This window comes from Lineus longissimus, chromosome 2 (assembly GCF_910592395.1).
Source record: "Lineus longissimus chromosome 2, tnLinLong1.2, whole genome shotgun sequence".
In the NCBI taxonomy this organism is placed as follows: Eukaryota; Metazoa; Nemertea; class Pilidiophora; order Heteronemertea; family Lineidae; genus Lineus; species Lineus longissimus.
The window spans coordinates 10,791,260-10,815,668 of NC_088309.1; the positions used below are offsets into that span (position 1 = coordinate 10,791,260).

The following is a 24,409-nucleotide window of genomic DNA, read 5'->3' on the forward strand; positions in this document are numbered from 1 at the left end:
GTAAACACCTTGCGGGGTACCAGTGAGGCAGCAAGTAGATTTGCTCAGAGCCTGGTGAATCCAAATGTTGTGAGAGATTTGTATAACCAGTTTGGGGGGGGGGGATGAGTTGCCAAAAGCATTTTGATACATGCATGTTATAGTGTGTACCCGGTGTTAATGCTAGTGACTTATAGGGGTTGTGGTATTCGACTCGATGACTCGACGATGGAATGACTCAATGACGCGATTGGTGCTATGGATTTTGCTAAAATACGAAATCCCATGATCCGGGCTACCGCACACTCCAATAGCAGGGGTTTTAGCTCGGCCTTTCCATACCCGGGTATGGAAGGCCGGGTATGGAAAGGCTGAGCTGAAACCCCTGCTATTGGAGTGTCAGCTATGGAAGGATATGGGCCAAAAGTGCAATCGCTATCCGCCGTGCTAAACGGATCTGAAGCTGCTCCAGCGCCGCGTATCAACAGCGATAAGAACCAGACTAGCTTTTCCTACTGTATTCATGCAAAATTGGGATGGATACCAGTTGGCTTGCATAGCAGCATGGCACATGGTTTTATCGAAAGGGCGAACCTGTGGGAAATGAAAAATGGATGGGTTAAATACGGTGAAAACAGCTGGAAAGGGGGTTGTAACGTTTGGTACTTATTGTATTTTCCTCCACTTATGATTATATGTATAAATTACATTCCAAGGAGTGATATTCCTCAAAAAATGTCCAACTTAAACGCGTCATCGAGTCATCAAGTCGTCGAGTCATCGAGTCGAATACCACAAGCCGACTTAGAGTAGTTTGGTAGATTAATGTTAACCCTTTTGCTGCCAAGCAAATTTTTTTTTTTCGAGTCCTCAGTGCCAAGCAATTTCAGGTTAAATTGAAAAAAATTGATATGATCAATTTAAATATTTTTCCTGAGAAAACTATTGGAGATATGTCAAAACAATGCACATGGAAGTTGTTCAGTATGACCTGGACTTCAAATTAAAATTTTTAAAAAGTAGGTCACGCCCTAATTTGCATGCCGCCATCTTGAATAACTAATGAGAATTGAAGATTTTGTAGAATAAACCACTGTAATTTGGAATAAATGTAATAATACAACTAATAAAACTATTTTTATGCATCTGCAAGTTTCTTTACTCTTTCCTTTCTAAGTCCATAACCTTGTTAACCCTGAATTTGTATTGCTTTGTAACAAAATTGCCAAGAAATACCGATGCGTTATTTACAGAAATCGAGCAAAATTCTTCAAAATTCAATGATCAGCCATTTACTTTGTAGACCAAAAATTACTACTTATGGTGATATGTTTGGACTAAATTACATACCTTCACTCCCTAGAGCTCCTTTTTAGTGCTACCAGAGAACTAATAGTAGATAGGGGGGTCAGGGGTCCCTATGGAGGGGGCCTGGTATAAAACAGCTAAAATTCAGGGTTTCCTCAACTAAACATGAAAGTTCAAAGTTTCTCAGCCAAATGTCCTGTCATAGAATGTATGTAGCAGTCAGATAACTCTATTCTAATAATTGACAACTGTGTGGTACCTTTCGAATTCGGGCCCAGAATCAAAATCATGCATGATATCCAATTCATCGAGTACCTGTGATAATGACATCCGATTCGCCATTTTGTAAACTTTTGGAAGTGATTTTCACCCGAAATCTCAGCAAATCGATATATAACATGTACAGTAGAAACGTAGCGTGGTAACTCCTCTACCACGCCATCTATAGGTATATACCATAAACGACGCTAGCAGACGAAAAATCAATGTATTTTCACCACATAGGAAAATTTCGCCAAAATGCGAAGTTGGCAGCAAAAGGAACAAAAGTCATTGTGCAGAAATGCGAAGTTGGCAGCAAAAGGGTTAAACACGTAGGCCTAAGTGTCACTGTAAGTATGTGACAGTTGCCTAAAGCATTTGGATGTTAGTGCCCAATGTAAGGATGTGATGGTTGGCAAGATTTTAGGGTAATAAAGGTACTTAGTGAATATAATTGTTTTTGTCTATTTTTGCTTTGAGAATAATATTTGTAAACTGGACTACATGTGGATACCCAGTGTCTTTTACATTTGTACATGGCCTGCATGCACTCTGTATTAATTTCAAGCACAGACATGACACAGGGAGTTACATGTATCCTAGTTTGAAGTATTCTCGTTGTGAGGTTTGGGAGAATTAATGTTAGTGTCATCTCCTAGATGTGGCATGGAGAGAGAACTGTTGGCAGTAAAAGCAGTCATTTTGCCACTCCGAGACCTTAACCCTGGTGGAGACACACAACGAGCTATGTGACACTTGGGATTGTCTCATCTCATATCGCCGGTGGTAACTTAGAGGGAGGACAATTAACCATGAAACCTGACCAGCAATCTGCTGTCGTCAAAATCATTGAGTAGTGGATCAACCTGCCTTAGAATCCAAAAACTATAATGTAATTTTGATCCGAGACAATTCGTATCTCCTTGAGACCACAAAAATATAAGAAATGGTACTAGACACCCCATTGATAATCAGTACTGATAAATATTGACTGAAGACAAGGTTAAGTAACTCTGACACTTTAAAGTGTCAAGTAAAGTCTTAAAAGTGATTCATATGATTTATTTGACTGCCGCTAGACAAGCTCTCTGAGAAAATCACTATAAAAAAGTTCTGATAACTGTCAAAAATGCAAAATAATTGCACACTTCTTTTAGCCTAAATGATGGAATAATTGGCATCATGCATCATTACATGTAGGCCCGCGCAGAAATGATAGTTAGTTTGGGTTGAGCCTCCAGCTTCTCATTGGTGGAGGGGGTGGGGCTTGGAGTCAGGTTTTGTAAACAAAATATAAAAATTTGGCAGATTTATTTTCAAAAGTACATTATCGAGTCTAAATATGGAACTTGATTTTAAGAAGGAACTGGCTATTCGAACCGCCACTGTGCATGGGGCCATTGTTTCCGGTCTTATTCGCACCGTCGTACCGTGATGGTGCAAATAATACGAAGTGAATAAATAGATCGCACCGTGGTGACATGGGTGATGGTGGGTAAGGAAAGTAGGCCTAATTCATGATTGAGGTGGTGTTTGTTTGTGACGAGTATTGGAAGTGCCTTTACTCCTGGCTCCGGCTGTGGGTAGGGTCCTGGACTTCCAGCCAGGCCAGCCGGCCCTGTCATGGTACGAATAGCCACGGCCTTTTAAGAAATACACCCCAAAAGAAATTCCAACTGAATTTAGCCTTGTCTCAATTTGCATATCTGAACAACCGTTCTTGATCCATTGATCTGATTACCAATGAATAGATCATGTCAAGGGTGACAGCTCACCTCTCAAGTGACACAATACACCTCTCAACAGGTTCATTCTGATTCTCAACAATTGGCCCAACAATGATATCTCACAACCTCATAATAAACCAAAATGATTTAATGAAAAACTGCTCTATTTTGCGAGGATTTTAAGTGGTTTAGAGTTCTCTGGTACATTATGGCCAGAAAAAACCTGAGAATTCTAAACACCAATGAAATTGTTACCAACAGTCACCACAACTCATTGACTGAAACACTTCAAATCACAAGATGCACTTCATGTCAATCTGGAGCAACTAAACCTGCTGGACAAAATAGTGCTTTCAATGGATATCATTCCTGGAAAAACGACCTTGGTCATGATTTATGTAATATGTCTGGCTCACAAAAATTAAACGCAAGTCTGTATGTGATGCAAGTACAGTAGAACCTCCCTTAGCAGACACCTCTCTATTAAGGACAACCTCTCTATTACGGACACTAGCTCTGGTCCCAAATTTGTTGTTTCCATTCAATTTGACCTCTCTAATCAGGACACCTCTCTATTAAGGACAGCACTTGTCAGTCCCGAGGGGGTCCTCAACGGAGAGGTTCTACTGTATCTTATTTACAGGCCTTCTTGAATAATACATATTTTGTAAAATCTTATTTTAAAATGGTGCTTTGGATACTAGATACCATTTCCAAGAAAATAATTGTCAAATTTTTGCTCACCTAATTTGGGCCTCCTCCCTAGTACTCCATGTTTATTCCAAGCACACAACGGGTGACTATTCCAGCGATTAGTTTGATATCAAGCAAACACCAAAAACATGCATTGGGGGCAAACAGGCTTGCACATGCTACCTTATCTCACGAAAAGCTTAAATCCTCTACTTCGGCCTGCAGTACGCCAAGTTCAATAGAGCATGACTCGTGAAAAGGGGAAAACCATGCGCAAGCATTGTTGTCAAATGAATATGCCATGCATTTTCGGAAAATCAATGAAGAGATTAGGGGATTATCATTTAATATTTAAAGGGCATTAGCATATGAAGGACTGTTTTTTTGGGTACTATTAATCGCAACAGCTATGAACTGCTCATGGTAAATAGAGCTTGTTAATTTGATACATTTTGATGTCATTGTACCACAATAACCGTGCAGCATTCCACAACACAAACCATGATAAATATTATACCTATTCATAAGCTGACCACCCCTTTCATTGTAATCACAGCATTGATCTGCATTAAAGTTTTATTTCATTGAAAGACCCTTTGATTGCATTGGAGTACAAATAGCCCTTAAGTTCTATCCCTAATGAAAAGTACATGAAATTCCAATATTCCTCACCTTCCCGACGTTATGATGAACCAATTACAACTAGTGGAACCTCCCTTAGTGGACAACCCTCTAATGAGGCCACCAACACTTTTGGTCCCAAAGTGGTTGTTTCCGTCCAATCAGCTCTCTATTAACCTCTTGAATCCCGGTGACCGACCAGTCGGTAATTTCGAAATAACGTTTTTTCCCAACGACCGACAGGTCGTTCTCAGTGATACTTTTTTCCCCCTTGAGCTGGGACGCTAGTTTATTGCTTGTTTTAGCATGTTTGATGTACAATAGGGTCAGTAAGAGCATGCCTGGGTAGATGGCCTCTCGGTACCGGACTTTGGTGGTTGTATGCGGGCACTATACATCGTGAAAGTCAGACTCAATTTCGCAACCACGTGACCACCCTGGGATCCCGGGATTTTCAAGTTTGGGGATTCGAGAGGTTAAGAATATCTCTTGTCAGCTCTAGTCTGGCCTCATCCCAAGATGACCTTCCCTTAAATTTGCAAGCTACGAAATAATACACCTGAGAGTAAAGCAAATCAATTAAATATTCAATCCCTTTTTCTCTGATCTCAATCACTAATGGGTAAAAAAATCTGCAATTATTGTCATCCAACATGGAAGACTATTTTGAGTAAGGAAAGTTATTCTTGACAACAGCATTTTAGCTGCTTTTGACAAATAAATTGACTTGCCCGGGCATCCCATCCATTGAATAATAGCATCTTTGATTCAAGACCTGTACAAGACGCTATCATCTGCCATCAGGCTTATGTCGGGACAAAATCTGAGACCCATGAAAGGGAGAGTCTATTGTGTGAGCATAATATGTATGAAAGATTCTTGATTGTATGACCTTTTATGATGATTGATGTGAAATATCATTGAGGCTTTCAACAATTAGTAGCTCGGAAAAGATTTTCACAAACCCATGAAATTTCAAAGGTTGTCGGTCACAATTGATAACTCCTAGATGTACTATTAGCAGGAGCCAGGGCGTCAAATTAGCGGTCTTCATGTGTCTAATATGGACAGTTAGGGGACGAGGTCGTGTTTAAATATTCATCAGTAGCGGATCCAGAAAGTAGGGAAACAAAATGTTTTGCTCTAGCAAAACTGAGGCATTCCTTAAAACCTGTTTGATAAACATACGGTATCAGGACACTTCCCCCCTGGACATTTGCCCCCCGGACTTCTGCCCCCGGATTTCTGCCCCCCTAGGACATCTGCCCCCCGGATTTTTGCCCCCCGGACATTAGCCCCCCTAGGACTTCTGCCTCCCTAGGACATCTGCCCCCCGGATTTTTGCCCCCCGGACATTAGCCCCCATATGACTTCTGCCCCCTAGGACATCTGCCCCCCCGGACATTTGCCCCCCGGACATTTGCCCCCCGGACATTTAGCCCCCATAGGATTTCTGAATACATCTTTTCTATTTATAGTAACGATAATTTTATATATAGTAACGTCGCGGAATGCTATTCCGATGCTTGTGAAGGGATAGGCTTGCGTAGCTAAGCCCGAATAAAAAAATAGTTAGTTGGCGTCCCCCTTTCTACCCGACAAAGTGCTCGAGAGCCAAAAAAAATGTATAGTGCATTTTACACTAGAATGTACACCAACCCGGATTTTATCATGATTCAGATTTTTTTTTATTTGCTCAGCAGCTATATTTTCAGCCTTAAAATGAATTAAAAAACACAAAAACACCTCCCCCTACCCACCTCCTCCCAGAAGCAAGGACGCTAACCAGCTTTTTTTTAAAGTGGCCTAATGATACTCCTTTTCTGAGAAATGCCTCTGTCATACAATGTTTCTGTAAATCTATTTTTAGTACATGTACATGTATATCTGATGTTTTGAAACGTGTTTGTTGTTTGATTAAAATAGAAAACTTCACATGACACCTCCGTCTCCTTCCACCATCACCACCAATCAAGAAATGAAGTTATAGTACAGGTCAAAGAAGGTAATCATTATTTAAATTATTTTGTGCTGAAAATTACTGAAGGGTGGCCTACCTGCTACCTTCAGTAATTCTGCTACCTTCAGTAATTTTCATTTAAAAGAAATACAGCAATCCTTACCATTCTTACATTTGACCTATGGATTGCCCTGGAGTAATGCACATAAGTATGCTCTTAAATCTATTAATACAGGCCAAAGCTGATCATCCTGCTACTCTTGGACTGACCGACTCATCCAAGTTCTCCTTGACTGTCCCCGGTGGTAAATGTCCGGGGGGCAGACGTCCTAGGGGGGCAGAAGTCCTAGGGGGGCTAATGTCCGGGGGGAAAATGTCCGGGGGGCAGATGTCCTAGGGGGGCAGAAGTCCTAGGGGGGCTAATGTCCGGGGGGCAAATGTCCGGGGGGCAGATGTCCTAGGGGGGCAGAAGTCCTAGGGGGGCTAATGTCCGGGAGGCAAAAATCCGGGGGGAAAGATCCGGGGGGCAGATGTCCGGGGGGCAAATGCCCTAGAATCAAACATACGTGCCAAGTCAGTCGAGTTTTGTGACACCCTGTATTATGTGAGAATCTCAACTTTTGAAAAAGATAAACAGGTCAAGGGTTTGTTATTCAAACCAATATCAATATGATCAAGCTGGGCAAGCGAGGGCACATGCCAGGACACAGACAGTAGAGACACCTAGAGTCAAAAAACAGAACTGAAATCCTGTGTTCCAAACCATGAAACATCTGTACAATCCCTCAATTATGCCCTTTATCGGAATTACAATCACCACCATTTACGCAAGGACAAGGAATATTTTCATCACTAGGTAAAACCAGACTCAGTTGTCTCCTAGAGACCACTAATGACCCAAAGCTTCTGCCTATAGCCCCTTTAACTTCTGAATTTCTCAGGATGGTTCCTGGCTCATCACAGTCCTTTGAACGAGACTTAACACCGAGTATCCTTGTATCTGGTGGCTATGCCAGGGCAAGTAAAAGACCCACCGAGTGAGTAACATTGAGTAGCTTGCGTGGACTCCCCCTCTTTGCCGTAAGATGCTGAATATGAATTATGATGTATACTGATTCGGATGTTCGCTTCCTTGGTGGCTATGAATCATACCATTTTGTGCCACACATAAACCTGATATTACGATTCCTTTAACATCACATAGCTTCACACACATTTTACAAACAGACAGCAGATAGGAAAACAGGACGAAGAAGTGCAACCAGAGGTAGAACAAGGACAGGTAATAAGGACAAAGAAATAAAGACACCGACAAGGAATATAATAGAAACTGTCACCAGACGCTTCAGGTGCCAAGGAGAAAAAGTGGGATAGGGAATCGTGTATCTTATCTTCTTACCTGACCGCTTCTTTCTCGAGGCCCTTTTAACAGAGCCTGAATCTGATTGTTTGCTCAAGATGGAATCTATATCACTTATAGACCCTAACACTGAAATACATATATTTGATACATTTACACTCAGTAGACTAGACTTGTGACATGAACATGTGGTTGAATGGATCAGTGAGTGGGAATCGATGCAGTAGACCATCACAATCCTCAGGGGTCACTCCTAATGACTATGTGCATGTGTAGAGCATCCTTGTACCAAAAAAATGGGTAAAAAGAGGTGTGTTTTATTCGATGGCCAAGTCAGCCCACACAGGGCAAATGACCCCATCTTTAACCTCTTGAATCCCGGTAACCGACCAGTCGGTCATTTTGAAATAACGTTTTTTTCCCAACGACCGACAGGTCGGTCTCAGTGATATTTTTATTCCCTTGTTCTGGGACGCTAGTTTATTGCTTGTTTTAGCCTGTTTGATGTACAGTAGGGTCAGTTAGAGCATGCCTGGGTAAATGGCGCCTCGGTACCGGACTTTGACGGTTGTATGCGGGCGCTATACATCGTGAAAGTCTGACCCAATTTCGCAACCACGTGACCACCCTGGGAACCCGAGATTTTTAGGTTTTGGAATTCAAGAGGTTAAGTCCAACCCTTCAATAATCTGTGGGTCCTGCTTGCTTAGACTGATGTTCCTGCTGGAGGGGACCAATCAAGAACTTAGGGTATAGTGCTGCTCCACATGAACATGAAATTGAGAGTGTCTCTTTTGGGATCACAATATCAGGTGCTATGAGTGAGTTGTATGGGTAAATCAACTTGGAAAGATACTGAAATAAATTCAAAACACACTAGGCATTTCTCATCCACACACATAGTCAACAAAGAAAATAACTGACTATATTTTCGATACCTGGTATAACCCACCCACCCACTCACTGAAAAGACTGCAAAGAATACAAAATTGATTTTATCATAATATGATTAACTCACCAAATCTTGCATGACGCCGAGGGGCATCCCACGCCTCATCATCTGAATCGGAGCTACTCATTTTCCTAGGCCTGCATCACCTACTCTTATATGCCTAGCTATCACCAAGACTTATAAGACTATAACTATAATGCCGGTGATAGCAATGGATTTTTCATGTACATATGATGTATGTATGCATTTCCATCAATTTATTGTCAATGTTATCCTTTCGATCGCTTCAAGCCAACTTTACCACAATCTGCAATACTTTACTGTATGCTAGTGTACACAGATCACGACCAAACTGAGTTGAACCAATCGCTTCATGCTAAAGCCTTTGTCATGTTGTACAGACTGAGGAAAGGCCTTCAGGGTAGATTATGAGAGTTTTCACTGTACATGGCTAAGATAAACTCTTATCGCTGTCCATTGTCAGGGTATGAATTTAATGAAAAGTTATGATAACATTTTGATACTACATGCAGTACGCTACTAGCAGTTTTCATTCACTAACTTGTATAAGTTTTGATGCGTCAGGAAAATTAGGAGCTATTGTTGGTATGATGTGACGACATATGCTGATTCAACAGAAAGCAGTGATAATTGTTTGACCATGTGTCAATGTAGGGTCAAGTGAGGAAGACAACTGCTAGACACTGTCAGCTTGGGCATGGACTCCCACTTCCGATTGAAAAAAAACCAAACATGTCCAAGATACCTTATAACAGGTGGCTTAGGAGGCTGAAGACGATATTCAAGTGAAAAACAGGAGTAGCTTTCTGATGGAGTCCTTCACCCTGGCAAAAGATGGAGACACTCGTCTTTTTCGCCCAATACTCCTTGAAGGATTTTGAATTTGTCTTGGATTAGCAGAAGTTAGATCAAAATCTCCAGATGTTGTCTACAATCATGCAAGCAAGACTCTGCAACGGTATTCCATCATAAGCAAGACCAAAACATTACAAACAGATACAAAATTTAGACATTTCGTATCAGTTTCTTCTGACCATGGCACTGATTAAAGGTCTAAAAAGGAGTATTAGTGGCAGCTGCGGTGACATGCATCAAACGTGAACAGGTTGGGTAGTGCAGATGAATATTTGTAACTAAACTTACAAGTTGATGTACCATCTGTCATATTGTCAAGTGAACTCAGCAGACCTCTTGACTGGCGATCGGTCAGAGTCCTCTCAGAGACATTATCTTCTGCCGTCCCAAGGCCGGTGTCCTGGTCACTACGCCCTGAAGTAAGATGCAACTAGGTCAACGTAAGGCACACAGAATGTGGGCATCAGCCATGAATCCAGACATAAGGATTTCAGGAGAAGAGACCGGCTAACAACTCACACCAGGGCAAGAAAAATACCCCATCCATGTGGACAGTAGTGTGTGATGGACTCCCCTCCTCCCTCGGTGAAGTCAAGTTCCTAGGTCAATAAACGACCCAACTCGGGACCCAACCGTCTTCTCTTCTGAGGACACTGCTTTTCTGTAATCAAGACACTTCATTATTCAGGACAGCATCTTTCAGTCCCAAGGGTGTCCTTAATCGAGAAGTGCCACTGTACATACTACTGCTCATTTTGAAAAGAATGGGATAATCTGGGCAATAATTGGCATGGAAGAGAAACCGCCATGATCACCATGCAAACATGTCTCACCTCTTGCAGCATGGTCTGAATCATCGGCCGAGTCAAACTGGACACCCTGGGTTGATAGGTGGGTGCGCTCCTCTCTGTCTGGTCGGGTCATCCTGGGCAGGTTTAAACTCTGAAAGAAACAATAAAAATTGATTATTATTGGCGCAAGTAAAACCTGTTGTAAGATATACTGTGATAAGACTTAAACTTTATCCTCAAAAGATTGTCTCATACATCATTTCAAAGATAATTATGTGAGGAATCATCCCATTCTGACAACTGATTTTCAATTTTTTTGTACATATATGTGTCCTTCAGCCAGAGCCAGCCAAAATTTTGGCATTGTCAAAGATATTTCTCTAATGTATCCCAAGTGTTACTACTCCACAAGGGATGCGCTTCATAAATAGCTCTTTAGTCATTCATCACTGAATCACCATAGCCCTGAGGTATTCCCTCTTCCTCTGGGTCAACCACTAAGGTCAGTACCGGTTAGCATAATATGCTACCACCTACCCCATATCCAGTGATCTGCAGCAGCTCAGCATCAATTCTATCCATAATGGAATCCACTGGGTCATATTTTGGTAGTTGGCGCATATCTAATCTCGGATAGCTACTGGCTTTTATGGAAGAGGACAGTGGTCGACCAGGGCTTGGGGCTGTCACACTGACTTGTTGCGGGCTGGAATTTTTAGCTGACTGATCTTGTGCAGCAAGGTCTTCTTCTGAAAATGGCAAAACAAGTTGGTCAGATTATCAGCGAAGTATGGATGAGAATATATCCTCAGCAGAGATAAGGTAACGGGTTGAAAAAATGGATGCCTGCAGCATGTAGAGCATGTTTCAAACACAACTAACATGTTCACATGGCAAGGGATGTTATTTTTGTCTCGAACAACACTTATTAAACTTTACCTGAGAGCTGACCGAAATCTGATGAACAGGTTGAATCTGATCCATTAATCCTACTTGAAACTAGCCAATGTCTTGAACTCAGGGACCAAGAACTGTGACTCGTATTATCAAAGCTAGTCCCATATGGTGAACTAAACGACAAATCACTTGAAGAGTTTGAATTATCAAAATTAGTTCCCTGTCCTGTTTTCCTGGACCACTGGCCCAGCCATGACCTATCATTCGAATATGTCCGATGTAAGTTACGGGAGGGAAAAAACTCCAGATTACAGGGTCGAGGGTAGTTGGGTAAATCCCCAGAGGAAGACGACCGGCGGATAACATTGAAACGATTCATGGCTGACAACTGCACTGAGCTGGTATGAGATGATGTCTATACGCATACATATTACAGAATATTCAAATCGGGAAATCACTTGTTGGAGATTTGGTCCATGGTCATCCAAACACCTGGATGTGATGTTGAGAAGTTCACTTTCCCAGAAGAGAACATGTGTTGATACCACTGCAGTCACATCATTATATGTCCAACTCTATCCTCAACAGGTCCAAAATATATCCATCATTAAAGTAACGTTATGGCAGCAGTCGCACTCCTCTTGTGAAGACAGAAAGAGATTATGAAGTGCAATCACTCTCTTCTCACAGAGACTTCTTGAAATTTGTGCCAGTGGTGTTAATCAACGATGTGAGAAGTTGTCAAGGGAGCCATACAACGTCAATGAGCGAGTTGAAAAAACACATTTACCAACAAACGCCAAAAACAAAATGTAACAAGTGGATCCTGAAGCAAACACAATATAGTACACAATAAGAATAATCTTCAAGGACATAGATCTATTCCTTGCATGTCACTCCCTAAATGAATCTGATAGTAATGAACCAACATCTTCAAAGAGTTAATAAGGTTTTATTATGACATTGATGCATTGGAAGAATCTAATGATCCACACCTAATGACTACAACAGAAAGGGTGTTGCGAAACTGCTAATGTCTCTTACATCATCAGGTGGATAAAAAGTAGTTACAAAAGCGGAATGAATACCATGGTGTCATCTCACATATATAGGTGTTTACAAGTCATGTGATGCAGTGCTAAAGGGGTATGCCGTTTGTCATTACTTGTGATCCAGTTAAATAGAAATCCACTAATACACAATGCTGTAGTGCACTTATTACGTGTAAAAATTTGTTTAATCTTGGTATTCATAGTATTTGTATATCAGTCCACACAACGGCAATGTTGAAATATACATTTCGTATGTATTTGCGCAATTAGACATTTTCAAATTCAATTACAAATTCAGAATTTTTAACGAACGGCGTATGCCTTTAAGGGTTGGCCACATTACGATCGTTACGACCAAGTATAAAACATACCCCAATTTCAAATTTCAAGAAATTTATCAGTGACGTGCAGCAACAAAATTGTCACTATCCTGAGTGGTAAAGAAAACCACTGTACAATGATAAATCCATCAATAAAAACCTCACCTGTGACTTCGCCCTCCGTTTCACTCCATTCACCGTCGGCCTCACTCCCATCCATCGCCGACTTCTGAAAAACCCACGACGTAACATATTAAAACATGTAATGCTCGAGACTAATATTTATTTTGGCAATCTGAGCTACTTCAGGTCAACCGTTCTATTATGCGTTATCAACGTTAGGACACAGTTTTAGGACTGGAGTTTTCAAGACCAGACGCGTTTGTTATATATTCAGAATTTTTTTTATTCATGTTGACCAGAGGCAAGACATTTTCCTGCTCATAGTTGTATCAAGGGCACAAAAAACACAACAAATGTTTCATGGTCTTAACCTTACTTCCTCAAAGTACACATGAAGTTCCAAGACTTAACAAAAACTATTATAATTCTTGATAATACACCAAGGGCTGCTGCCATCCTTCCCTATTTGAACAACATATTAATTTAATTCTGTTTCCATTCTTAACCTGATTTAGATTACTACTTTCACTTGGCGTCCCCATCCCCGCATTATCCTGGGTCTGTCCCCAGAGACACAGTACTCACCCGCTTGACTGTAGGGCTATGCTCATCCTTCTCAGGCTCCATCTGTACCCCCTCTGCACTGTCGACAAACTTCAACTTCAATATCTCGTCATCCTCTGGCATCTCAATGAACTTGCCCTGCTTGACCTGCTCCTCAAGTTCCAGAATCCGCCGAATCTCATCTTCCTCGGTCAGTTTTGATTTTTCGCCTGGTGATCCCTGTGACGACCCAGGTACTGGCGTTTCAGGAGTTTCACTGCCAGTGGCTCCCTCTTTCTCGCCATTTACTACCGCAGCATCCCGGGCTGGCTTCCTATCTTTGTCTGGAAAAGTATGAATATGATTTGTTATAAGAAGAACAGTCAGATAATGACGATCATACATTCGATGAATGACACTTTCAGGAACAATCAAGTGCGCCTTCATCCTGTCTTAAAGTGAAGAACAGGATATATTCGACAGGGAGAAATGTCCCTTCCTTCACAAGAGTGTAAGTTGGGTTCCTCTGGGCTGACACTGACAGTTCCTTTCTCCAATATCACAGCCATGCACTGAGTTCACAGCTCAGAGTTCTCTTTATGGGTTCTTCCCAGCCCTCAAGTCAGATTCCTTTGAGGCTGCTCATGTGTAACAATTTACTAGGGGAAAGGGTCATTTGAGTTCAGAGTTTGGTCTTTCTACAGGGATAACAAGGATAACACAAAAGGGAAGAATTAAGTATCGACATGAGAGAACGGAAAGGAGGTACGCTTCAGCTGAAATGAAATGGCCAGGGCCATTGTGCTCACCTCATGTGGAGGAAAGATGGATAAAGAGCATGGTATTGTGTCATGTAGTGTTAGGTTTGATGTAGGTCCAAGCAATTACAATTTCCCCAAAATGGCCAATTTACAGTACATTCGACCTCTGTGACCTTGAAAAGTAGGTCAAATCAAAGAAGACCCGGATGACACATTGAATGGTTGTTAGAATTAGATGTACCTATGATATAAAATTGGTGCCAATCGGGCAAGTCATTACTAGGAATAATGGCATTTTGAAGAATTTAGGATTTGGCCCCCTCCCTTGAGGCCAAACGGCAAATCAGATCGCACCAAACTTCGGTACCTGAGATCACCTGACCAAGGGGTACATGTGTACTTAATTTGTGATCAATAGTCATTGCAGTTAAGAAACGTGCCATAGTTACGGCCTGACGGCGAATTTATGCCATTTGACCTCTGTGACCTTGACAAAAAGGTCAAATTAAAAACCTGTGTGACATATACTGTATGGTGGTTAGATGTACCCATGATATCAAATTGGTGGCAATCGGGCAAGAAGTTAAGGAATAATCACATTTTTAAGGTTTTTGGATTTTGCCCCCTGGTGGTCAAGTGGTGAATCATATTGGACCAAACTTTGGTCCCTGAGATCACCTGACTAAGGGGTAAATGTGTACCAAATTTGGTATCAATAGTCATTGCAGTTTAGAAACGTGCCATCGTTACATCCTAACGGCCAATTTACACCATTTGACCTCTGTGACCTTGAAAAGGAGGTCAAATCAAAAACCCGGAGGATATATGATGCACCTTTGCTAGAAGTACATACCATATTTTTTTTAAAATTTCCCGACTACTATTAAGGTTGATATTGCATATTTTCACTTTTAACGTTTGGCCCCCTGGTGGCCAAACCATGAAACGAATCGGACCGAAACTTGGTCTTCAAGGTGTCATTACATAAGGGTACATGTGTACCAAGTTTTAACTCAATAGCTCTAACAGTTACGAAACGTGCCCTGCTAACGGACGACGGACGACGACGACGACGACGACGACGACGACGGACGACGGACGCCACGGTATGGGATAAGCTCACCTCTGCTAAGAGGTGAGCTAAAAATGAATCAAATGGAATGAAGGAATGTGAAAAACTGGCAAATGTAATAACCTTGGGACATCCAACGCCACGCCATGGCAATTTTCCGACCCTCATCCTCAACTGTGCTGTCACTGCCATGTTCATATTCCTCCTCTTCCTGACTGCAGAATGATGCCATTGAGTTCGCACTAACGAGGTGACGAAGACACCGATGATTTAGTAGTAGCCAGAAGTTTGCTAGGGAGTGCATAACTCCAAAATCATTGTTAGATTATATTTTGAATTCATTAAGTAGACAACAGGACTAGTGTTTTTTGCTTGAGAACCAGAACAGAAAGCTCATCAGACACTATGAGTAACATGATATCACTTGATATCAAATGTTATTTAGTAAACAGTTCCCAACAGAACAGTCAAACCCTTTAACAAAACCATGGCAACACAGAAACAGACTATCAATATTTCAAAGCTTTTCGGTGACCAGGACAAATTACGACAGATAATAGCATTAATTGTAACGAGAACAGGATCGACTGTCAATCTAAGGTTGTAAAAGCAGAAGAAGATATTTTAGAAGCACTGATAGCAGTTGTTGTATTTTCCGTGCTCAAATATGATTTGTGTTTATAGGGTACTATCCACCCTGTGGTCCAAAACAATGTCCATGCTGATGCTGTTATAGTCTAACTATACACTGTCTTCCACAAGCAACTGCCAGATCTCACGAACATATCAATAGTACTCAATAATGAATAAAAAACAAAGTTTGCACAACTGGAAGTCTTTTAAACGCAAATGGGGAAATCAATAGTACTTTCGGAATGATTTTTTTAAAGTTTGCAGTTTCCCACAAACTTGCCAACAAAAAGTGAAGTGCTACCTGTTCCTGTGATGCAGTTGTTTTTCAAAGATGATGGTTAAAGAGGTTAGTGACGACAACATGATATTGGTCCAGAATAAAAGGGAATTTCCTCACTCAGCACAAAATTGAGAAAAACGTAAATGTACAACAGTCGAATCATGGCAGTTCTAGTGCGAGGAACAGAACAACATCATTAACTTAACACTGATGAATCCTTCCCTAGCCTGTTTATATTCAGAGTCAGCGCATACAGTCCTCATCTATTTTTTGATAAACAATGGGAACATCACAACAAGTTGACACAGATGACAAACAAATAACCTATCCTCTGCTTTCGTAGAAAATCACACCTACGCTCGGTCTTCCACAAGCTAATCGAAAATATGGGATGAGTTCAACACGAGATCAGAAGCCAATGCACTGGGTATAAGAATCTATATTTTCAATATCGTACATAAAATACTCAGCAACAATAACAAAAAGGCTTTTTCTATTTTCAATTCTCCAAGCATCTTCGGGTTGCTATGGGAACCGCAAGGCTTTAAACTAGGATCGGTACATGTTTTTAGAAAATCAAATCAATTTGGTAGTTCATGTCAGTTATAGCCTCATAAGTGCAAGGAACCCATTTATCAGAACACTTTGAGAAGGGGGTGGGGGTAAATGAGTAGTCTTTTGCCCCACCCCGTCAAAAAGTCCATTATCACCCAGGCACTCCGTGGATGTACATAAATATGGGTCAAAATGATTTCTTTATGGTAGCAAGAAGTATCAGTCAGTGAATCTCATGTTCCCAAAACAAACCTTTCTTTTTGAAGCAAACTACATAGGACATCCAAAAAAGAATACAAACCTTTAACTTCATCCATGTTGTCCCACAACTGACCTCTATCCAAGACAAGAAATGTCTTTAAAGTCTGTAATACACAGATGAGGTCCATCCACCCTAGCTATAACCACAGATTCACTCACGAATTACCTCTTAAGCTTATAATGGACACTCATACAAGAAAACAGTGATTATTCCTTATCCACTCTATTACTTGTAAGAGCTCTATCCAAGAGAACAGAAAATGCCCTCACTTCCAGCTGTAAGTCAACTGTAAGTCAAATATCTATCCACTCTAATTTGTAAGAGACCGAGATCTATCCAAGAGAACAGAACATGCCCTCACTTCCAGCTGTAAGTCAACTGTAAGTCAAATATCTATCCACTCTAATTTGTAAGAGACCGAGATCTATCCAAGAGAACAGAAAATGCCCTCACTTCCAGCTGTATTAGTCAAATATTTATCCACTCAATTTGTAAGAAGATCTATCCGAAGCAAGAGAAGTGCCCTCAATTTAGGATTCTAACTTTCGAGAGACCAAAATACAAAGTTCTTCACTGTAGCTCAACAAATAGACGTATTTATTAGGATATTTCTCCAGCTTGTTGAGATGGTTGTCAGCCTTTGACATAGGCCTACGGATTTCATAGTAAACAGCCTGAACAAGGAAATGATATTCAACCAAGTCATTATACTCAACCACACACCAGGGGAGCCAATACATGAAGTATGTCAAACTGATGCTACGGTCTAATTCATATATCATAAGGACAATATCACTTTGAAAGAAATTAGTAAAGCAAAACCTAGAAATCATTGATCATGCACTTTGTGTTGGGTGTACCAATCCCATAGTCTTCCACCCCATAATTTGAACATGTTGACAGTTCATCATGAATCTATGGACTGTGTAAACTAATGATAAATGTGTCTCCAATTACTACCAATTTGAAGTCGTTAATTTTATTTCAATGTGATATTTGGGTCCTTGGGTCTTGTCACTTACTGTGATGCTTTCAACTGAAAAGTATGTCACCTGATCGAAAACTCTTTTGAAGAAGAACAGCCATGTACCCCAAGAACACCGATAAGCCATGAAGATTTTTGAGAGTAGTGTTTTAGGATTATTAAAATAGCTTCACAAAACCAGTTTGCAAAAAGTCAAGAAGTACAGACAGATGGAGACCAGTGGCACCAAAACAACGTACATGTACTCCAAAAAGTCTAAAATACACCAATGTTTGGACAGTTCAACATCCTTGTCCTTGAAGCAATTTGTCGTTGCACCCACTCAATCAGGAGGTTTTCAATCCAAAACGGAAGGTCAAAAACATAAAGAAACTGATGTCAAATGGCTAAAATCTTATCTTAATCAGGATCTTTTGCACTTACCTGGTTTCCCCTGTCACACTATCCACTAATTATTAACATGTGCAAATGTGTTGTGTAAACTGAACCTCCACATCAGGCCAGTCCATGCACCATTTCGAGCATCAACCTGATATCTCCTTTGGGAGACAACCTCCAATTAACCTGTGAGGTAATCAGAGGTAAAGCCTCCCAAAGCAGCAATAGTTTCTAACTGGCAAAGCAAAAACTGATGCAATAGATCAGAGCAAGAAGCTTTCTACGGTTTCTCATTGCGTATTGCGACTTTCGAATGTGCCAATACGTTTTCAAGCTGCCAGACACTTACTAACCTTGCCATTCGCAATGAGAAAGGTGATAATTTGGCATTGCCATCACAAATGGCCATCACAACTACAGACATCACAGTTAGATAATTCTGTCCTAATCAACATCACTAAGGTGTCAACTGGTTTGACAGTGTCCTCATGACCTCTGATGATACTGCATCACTTCCAATTACCAGCTCAATACATTTTTTATAAGCTTGCCTTTAACCAACAGGAATGTAACAGCGCCCAGAGCAAAAAGAACCTATTATTCCCCCTGTGAAAGTGTTGTCCTTGGATTGGAACTTGAAAGATATGCCTCTAAAATGGTTATCTTTTGTCCAATTTTGAAAATTCAAAGTTCTATCGAGAGCTGAAGCATAGATCTTTACATTTCTGCTGTCAAAATTAAAAGCCCTTTTTCGGAGGGAAAAAAACGGAAATCCTACAAAAATAGGCAATATCACATGCCTGCTATAAAAACTCAAGGTCCAACAGAATGAATTGGGGGCTTCTAAGCAAAATATAACCATCAAAAAAGATCAGACCATGGAAGTAAAATAACTAATAGTTGGCCTACTCTTACCTTCAGACCCATCTTTCTTTGGTTTGTTGGGTTTTGAGCGAGAACCAGCCTTTTTCCGTCTAAATTTCCCCATATTTCCAACGGGGTAATCCAATGAAAAAAGTCACCGTTTAAGGTCCTATCCTATGTGCAGTCTAAGTACTACCTCAAACACTAACATCTACCATGCATAATGCATTATGACCCCAGAAGTTCATTCAAATGAGCCATGTGCCACCATATTTTGATTCTCGGCTTTTGATCCTTTAATACCTGTTTCTACCTGTACAGCGGCTAAATAGCAAGTGTGCCTTAGTGTTAATTATGTAATTATGTTGATTCTAGGGGTTCCCCAGAGATTATTTTCTTTGTTATGATAAGCAGAAAAATGCTCTCGAAGTGTTTATGTAAAACAAATTTTAAACAAAAACAGTTAAATCTGATAATCAACTAAATAATTATTACACATAGGGCCAATTCCAAAGGTCACATATTCTTAGATTTAATTAGCATGTGTTGATCTTTTGGTCAATTTTGTGAGATATTGTTTACAATTCGTTTTTGCTTTACTGTACAATAATGTGAAAAGAAGAACTCATCTTGCTATCTGTGCACTTTCTAGAATATTACTTTTTCTCCACTATACATGGTGGATCAGCCAACTTGGTGTGATAAGGATAAATGCTAGCTCAACCTTAAAGGATGCCACTTCTCATTGATTTCAATATTGAGATTGGAACCAAGCTAAACCTGCATGATGCACACCACATTGGTCAACACAAAAAGCTTCTGTATGTGTCATTTCAATCTTTGTTCCTTTGAAGCAAATACAAATAGGCACCCTGATTGGTTTTATAATGATATCCCCACACACAAACACATGCGTATGTATTCATTTCTTCTTCGATCTAAAGACACTGCCATGATCAGACAAGTTTTAGGTGAACGCATTTTGTAAATAAATCTGCCTTTTAGCGATGCATCCGTCTGGCATAATGATAATGAACACAAATAAGAACAGCCGGCAGCTAGCAGCACAGTGGCTTAAGCAAACATTCTCAAAACACAATGGTATAATGCATTTCAATAATTCATGACAACGTGTACTCCGTAAAACAATAGTAATGCAGAATTTTTTCCGTAGTTTCTGTTTTTCCATAGTTTCTGGTAGTAAGTTTTCTGTATTATGGTATCATCAACGTTTGAGTCGATGTCAAAATAAAAGGAAAAACATCATTCCTGGGCTTCGAATCAAGTCCCATGATTTCAATCAATCAATCAATACGGAGTCTTGTATAGCGTCCGATCCACCATGGAAATGGTGCTCAAGGCCCTGTTAAAAAGTTCACAAATGTCTACAAAAACAGGTATCCCTTTAGTCTCTTTTTGAAAATGTCCACAGACTCTGATTCCCTGATGTTCCTTCGAAGTTCATTCCAGAGTCTGGGTGCACTGACACTAAAGGCCTTGTCACAACCACAACGTTTGGATACAGGCACGGCCAACAGCAATTTCAGGGCGTGGTCCATGGTCATTGCATATAATGAAGCCTCGGTACCTTTTTGGCTGGATGTGACAACGTCACCAGCTCCTTATATGACATTTTGGGAGACCACAAATGGCACAAATCAGCAGAGACACCAATAGCTCTCTGAAGCATTTTTGCCCTTAGACAACTAGCCTGACACCAATCTAAAGACTAGTTGCCCCTTAACTGCTCCATTATATCTTTTCACTTCAGGTTGTTGTATGAATTGTCCAACATGCATTAACTGCTCAATCAAAAGCGATAGTTCATTTACATTTGAGTCATATTCATTGTCGCCATTGATGAATTAATCATAGCAAATAGTTTTATTACTCACTGACGATTAGTAAACGATTGAAAGAAATAATCTGTATATTATTATGGAAATATTGCGTTTACACATGTTTTTTTGTCAATAATACAGAGACTGAACAACTCATCAGAAAGTGATACGCAGGGTCGGGTCTTTACCATTTCAATTATTACCGGTTTTAAAGGGACTATAACACATAACATAAGTTCAGAATGGTTGAGAGGATCAGCCTTTGTCCACCCAAGAGTAAATAAGACTAGTCTTTAGTTTTCCTTCATACAACTGATCAATGCGTATGATTAAAGATCATGTTACTTCTGAGCGGTATACTTTCGCCGTGTATTTACTGGTAGTGATTAAAGGGTAACTTGTGTCAAATTTCACCATATAATGTTTTAGCTGTTTTTGACAAATGACGTCACTTTCTCATAAATTGGTAAGGTTTTTAAATCGAAATGCACATTTTCTAGAAATAGAGAGGTTCTACTGTATTTGCCATCTGAATGCCTTGCTGTGAAAAAATGGATTTACATTCAGAAATATTTCAAAACCAAGTTTACCAACCAAGACAGAATTAAAATATCCAAACATTTTATCATGCTAAGAAAGCTGTGCTACTCCACAGTAGTTATTATCCTGTAAATATGTACAACACAATAGGCCTATACAGCTAAACAGTGAGCAAGAATCCACATATCGTACACTCATGAATAACAACACAAACTTACCTAAACCAAGTTGGCGAGCACGAATGCTGATTTTGACCGCCTCCAACTTCTGTAACATCCGAACAACATTTTTATCCATTTTGTTGTGGTATGTGTCACAGAACTATCAGCATGAATCGATCATTCATGTATTTTTCACAACGCTACTCAGATAAATCCATATCGTTAATGCACTATGCATAGTAAATTGAGTAAAACACAATGCTTTTTTGTCTCATAATCCTCTCTCTCGAAGTAGCAGGGCCAAGGCACAACACGAATATGACCAATGAAAAGGTATTACAAAATATATTACTATTCCTACTGTAGATGAAAGGTTTAAGAGGGAAAGTGTTTATCTCCGATAATTCGACACTAAAAATCCCAATCTAAGTAAATGTTAGTTTATCCAATTCATACAACAAACCATGACTGATATTGCAAGTCACAAATCCTTAACCAAATATAGTTTTTAATAACGTATAATGTGGACTAGCACAAGTGGTAAGGCTTTCAAGGTGGAGTGACCCCAGGCATGATAAGACCGCACTAATAGGCCTAAAGCACTTCGAAACAAAATCCACTCGGCATATACATTTCTGAACATGTCCAGTGACAAGTTTATCTTGAGGATCAATAAAATGATAGCACAGCGTAAAACTTGATAAATACTGGGTACTATAAATCAAACATGGAGTGATACCTCTGTCTGATCTAACCGACTTGAAAAAATGTGAATGAATATCTCCAATCCCATTCAGAGTTGATGGACATTGACAATAGCAATGACAAATGTAGGATGAATGTGTGAGCAGGTCTTGTAAACTTTGGGTCCATGCAGTCCTACAACATAGCACTAATTGAAAGCACTATTATCTATTCTAGTCATCACAATATAGGTTTAGACAGGACCTAATGCCTATTTACTTTGGAATGAAACTGTCATGGGCATGCAGCCCACACCAGTGAACCGAGTGACATTATAAACATGTGCTTTGGAAATAGAACAAAAGGTGTATTTGAGATATTTAGTGCACTTGCATGGTAGCTGGTGATAATCAGCATGAACACCTTAAATAAAATAACACGAAACACCTCATTGAGACCCAATGGTTCACAGTTCATAGTATTACGACTAGAACTTGCTGTCATCCATGGAAGGATAAGCCTCATGAAGACTGTCATATGGATCAGTTACTTATGAAGACTGTCAAATCTTCATGATAACACACTTCATGTAAAGAGGGTGACACTGGCACCCACCATCAATCTAAATGTCACACGGACACTGCCACAAACCTTAATGTAGGAACTGATTCACCTTAAATTCCTGCTGACAATCACAATATGAAAATGTTAAAAAGATGACCAAGGTTTGCAATGGGGTCATGCCTAGATCTCAATTAGAAATGAAAGTCTAATAAAAAAAAAGACGAAGTAATAATCTTACCTATATTTTCGTCCTCCTCTGGGATTACATCAATAAATGGAGCTATTTCACCCGTCTCTATGGTTTGTGAACCCGTTTCTACCAGCTCACCAGATTTCGCTATTAGGGTCCGTGGTCGCTGATCACTAGATACATCAGAAGTATCCAGCACTACTGCATCAGGTTTTCGACTCATAAGGTCATCCTCTCCCTGAATCTGATCTCCTGAAGTCCCATCACCATTTCCGGGCACCCCGGCCTCAACATGTTCAACCTTCTCAACATCCACAACTGCCTTAACATCTGTAACCATCTCAACATCTGGAACTTCCCCAACATCTGCAACAACTACAACATCTGCAACCTCCTCAACATCTGCCACAACCCCACCTCGTGCATCTCGATCAGCACCAACAACTTCTCTAACTTCATCAGCATCTGCAACTCCTTCGTCACAAGTATCCGCATCATCTCCTTCCCCCTCAGCATATTCCTCAGGTGGGGCATCTTCCGTCGAGTCCAAATCCTCACATCGATCAGCAACCGAACTCAGAGGAGTCAGTGTCCTGACAGTGTCTATAACAATCCTTGGAATACCCTGCCACTCCCCTTGGTTTCCATCCTGGCCAGCTGGAAGTGATAGCTCGATGTCTTCTCTATGATCTCCGGACAGGGTGGCACAAGAAGATTCACTCATTTCAGTTCCCTCAGATTCACCAACACCATCATCAGTATCAGTGCATTCCGTGTCCGGAGCACTGCCGGCTTCATCACTTTCCTTAGATATCCCCTGGACTTGTTCAGCATCCTGAGTAACGTTACTCGTGTCCATCTCTGAAAATTAGAAGAGACCATGAAAAGAAAAGTTAATTTGTTTCACAAGGATGACTCTTATATTGGGGTTCGTGTAATCCTAGTAAAAGCTAGAACAGAAACATTATCTTCCATTTCAGAGCAAATAGGCATAGACAAGAGAGTATGGGTTCTCATAGCAAAAATCCTAAAAGTATTATCAAATATCCATTACTCTCAGTAATGGATATCTGGTATTATACAGAATAATAGAAAAGATCCTTTTTAGAATTGTACAGAATTACCTGTCAGGATCAGGGTCTTTTAAAGAAAGAGCTAAGAATTTATCTCATTTGA

General features: G+C 40.4%; 1 protein-coding gene across 1 annotated transcript in view; it reads right to left on the minus strand.

Annotated features, from left to right (window-relative positions):
• The window catches only part of LOC135499535 (repetitive organellar protein-like), a 166,692-nt gene that overhangs the window by 137,850 nt on the left and 4,433 nt on the right, over positions 1-24,409 (minus strand). The window contains exons 2-8 of the mRNA XM_064790351.1: positions 23,282-24,094; positions 13,506-13,807; positions 12,963-13,026; positions 11,066-11,277; positions 10,571-10,679; positions 10,026-10,151; positions 7,949-8,038 (exon numbers count right to left, since the gene is read on the minus strand). Coding sequence (XP_064646421.1) covers positions 7,949-8,038; positions 10,026-10,151; positions 10,571-10,679; positions 11,066-11,277; positions 12,963-13,026; positions 13,506-13,807; positions 23,282-24,094 — 1,716 coding nt within the window. The remainder of the gene's footprint in view (positions 1-7,948; positions 8,039-10,025; positions 10,152-10,570; positions 10,680-11,065; positions 11,278-12,962; positions 13,027-13,505; positions 13,808-23,281; positions 24,095-24,409) is intronic.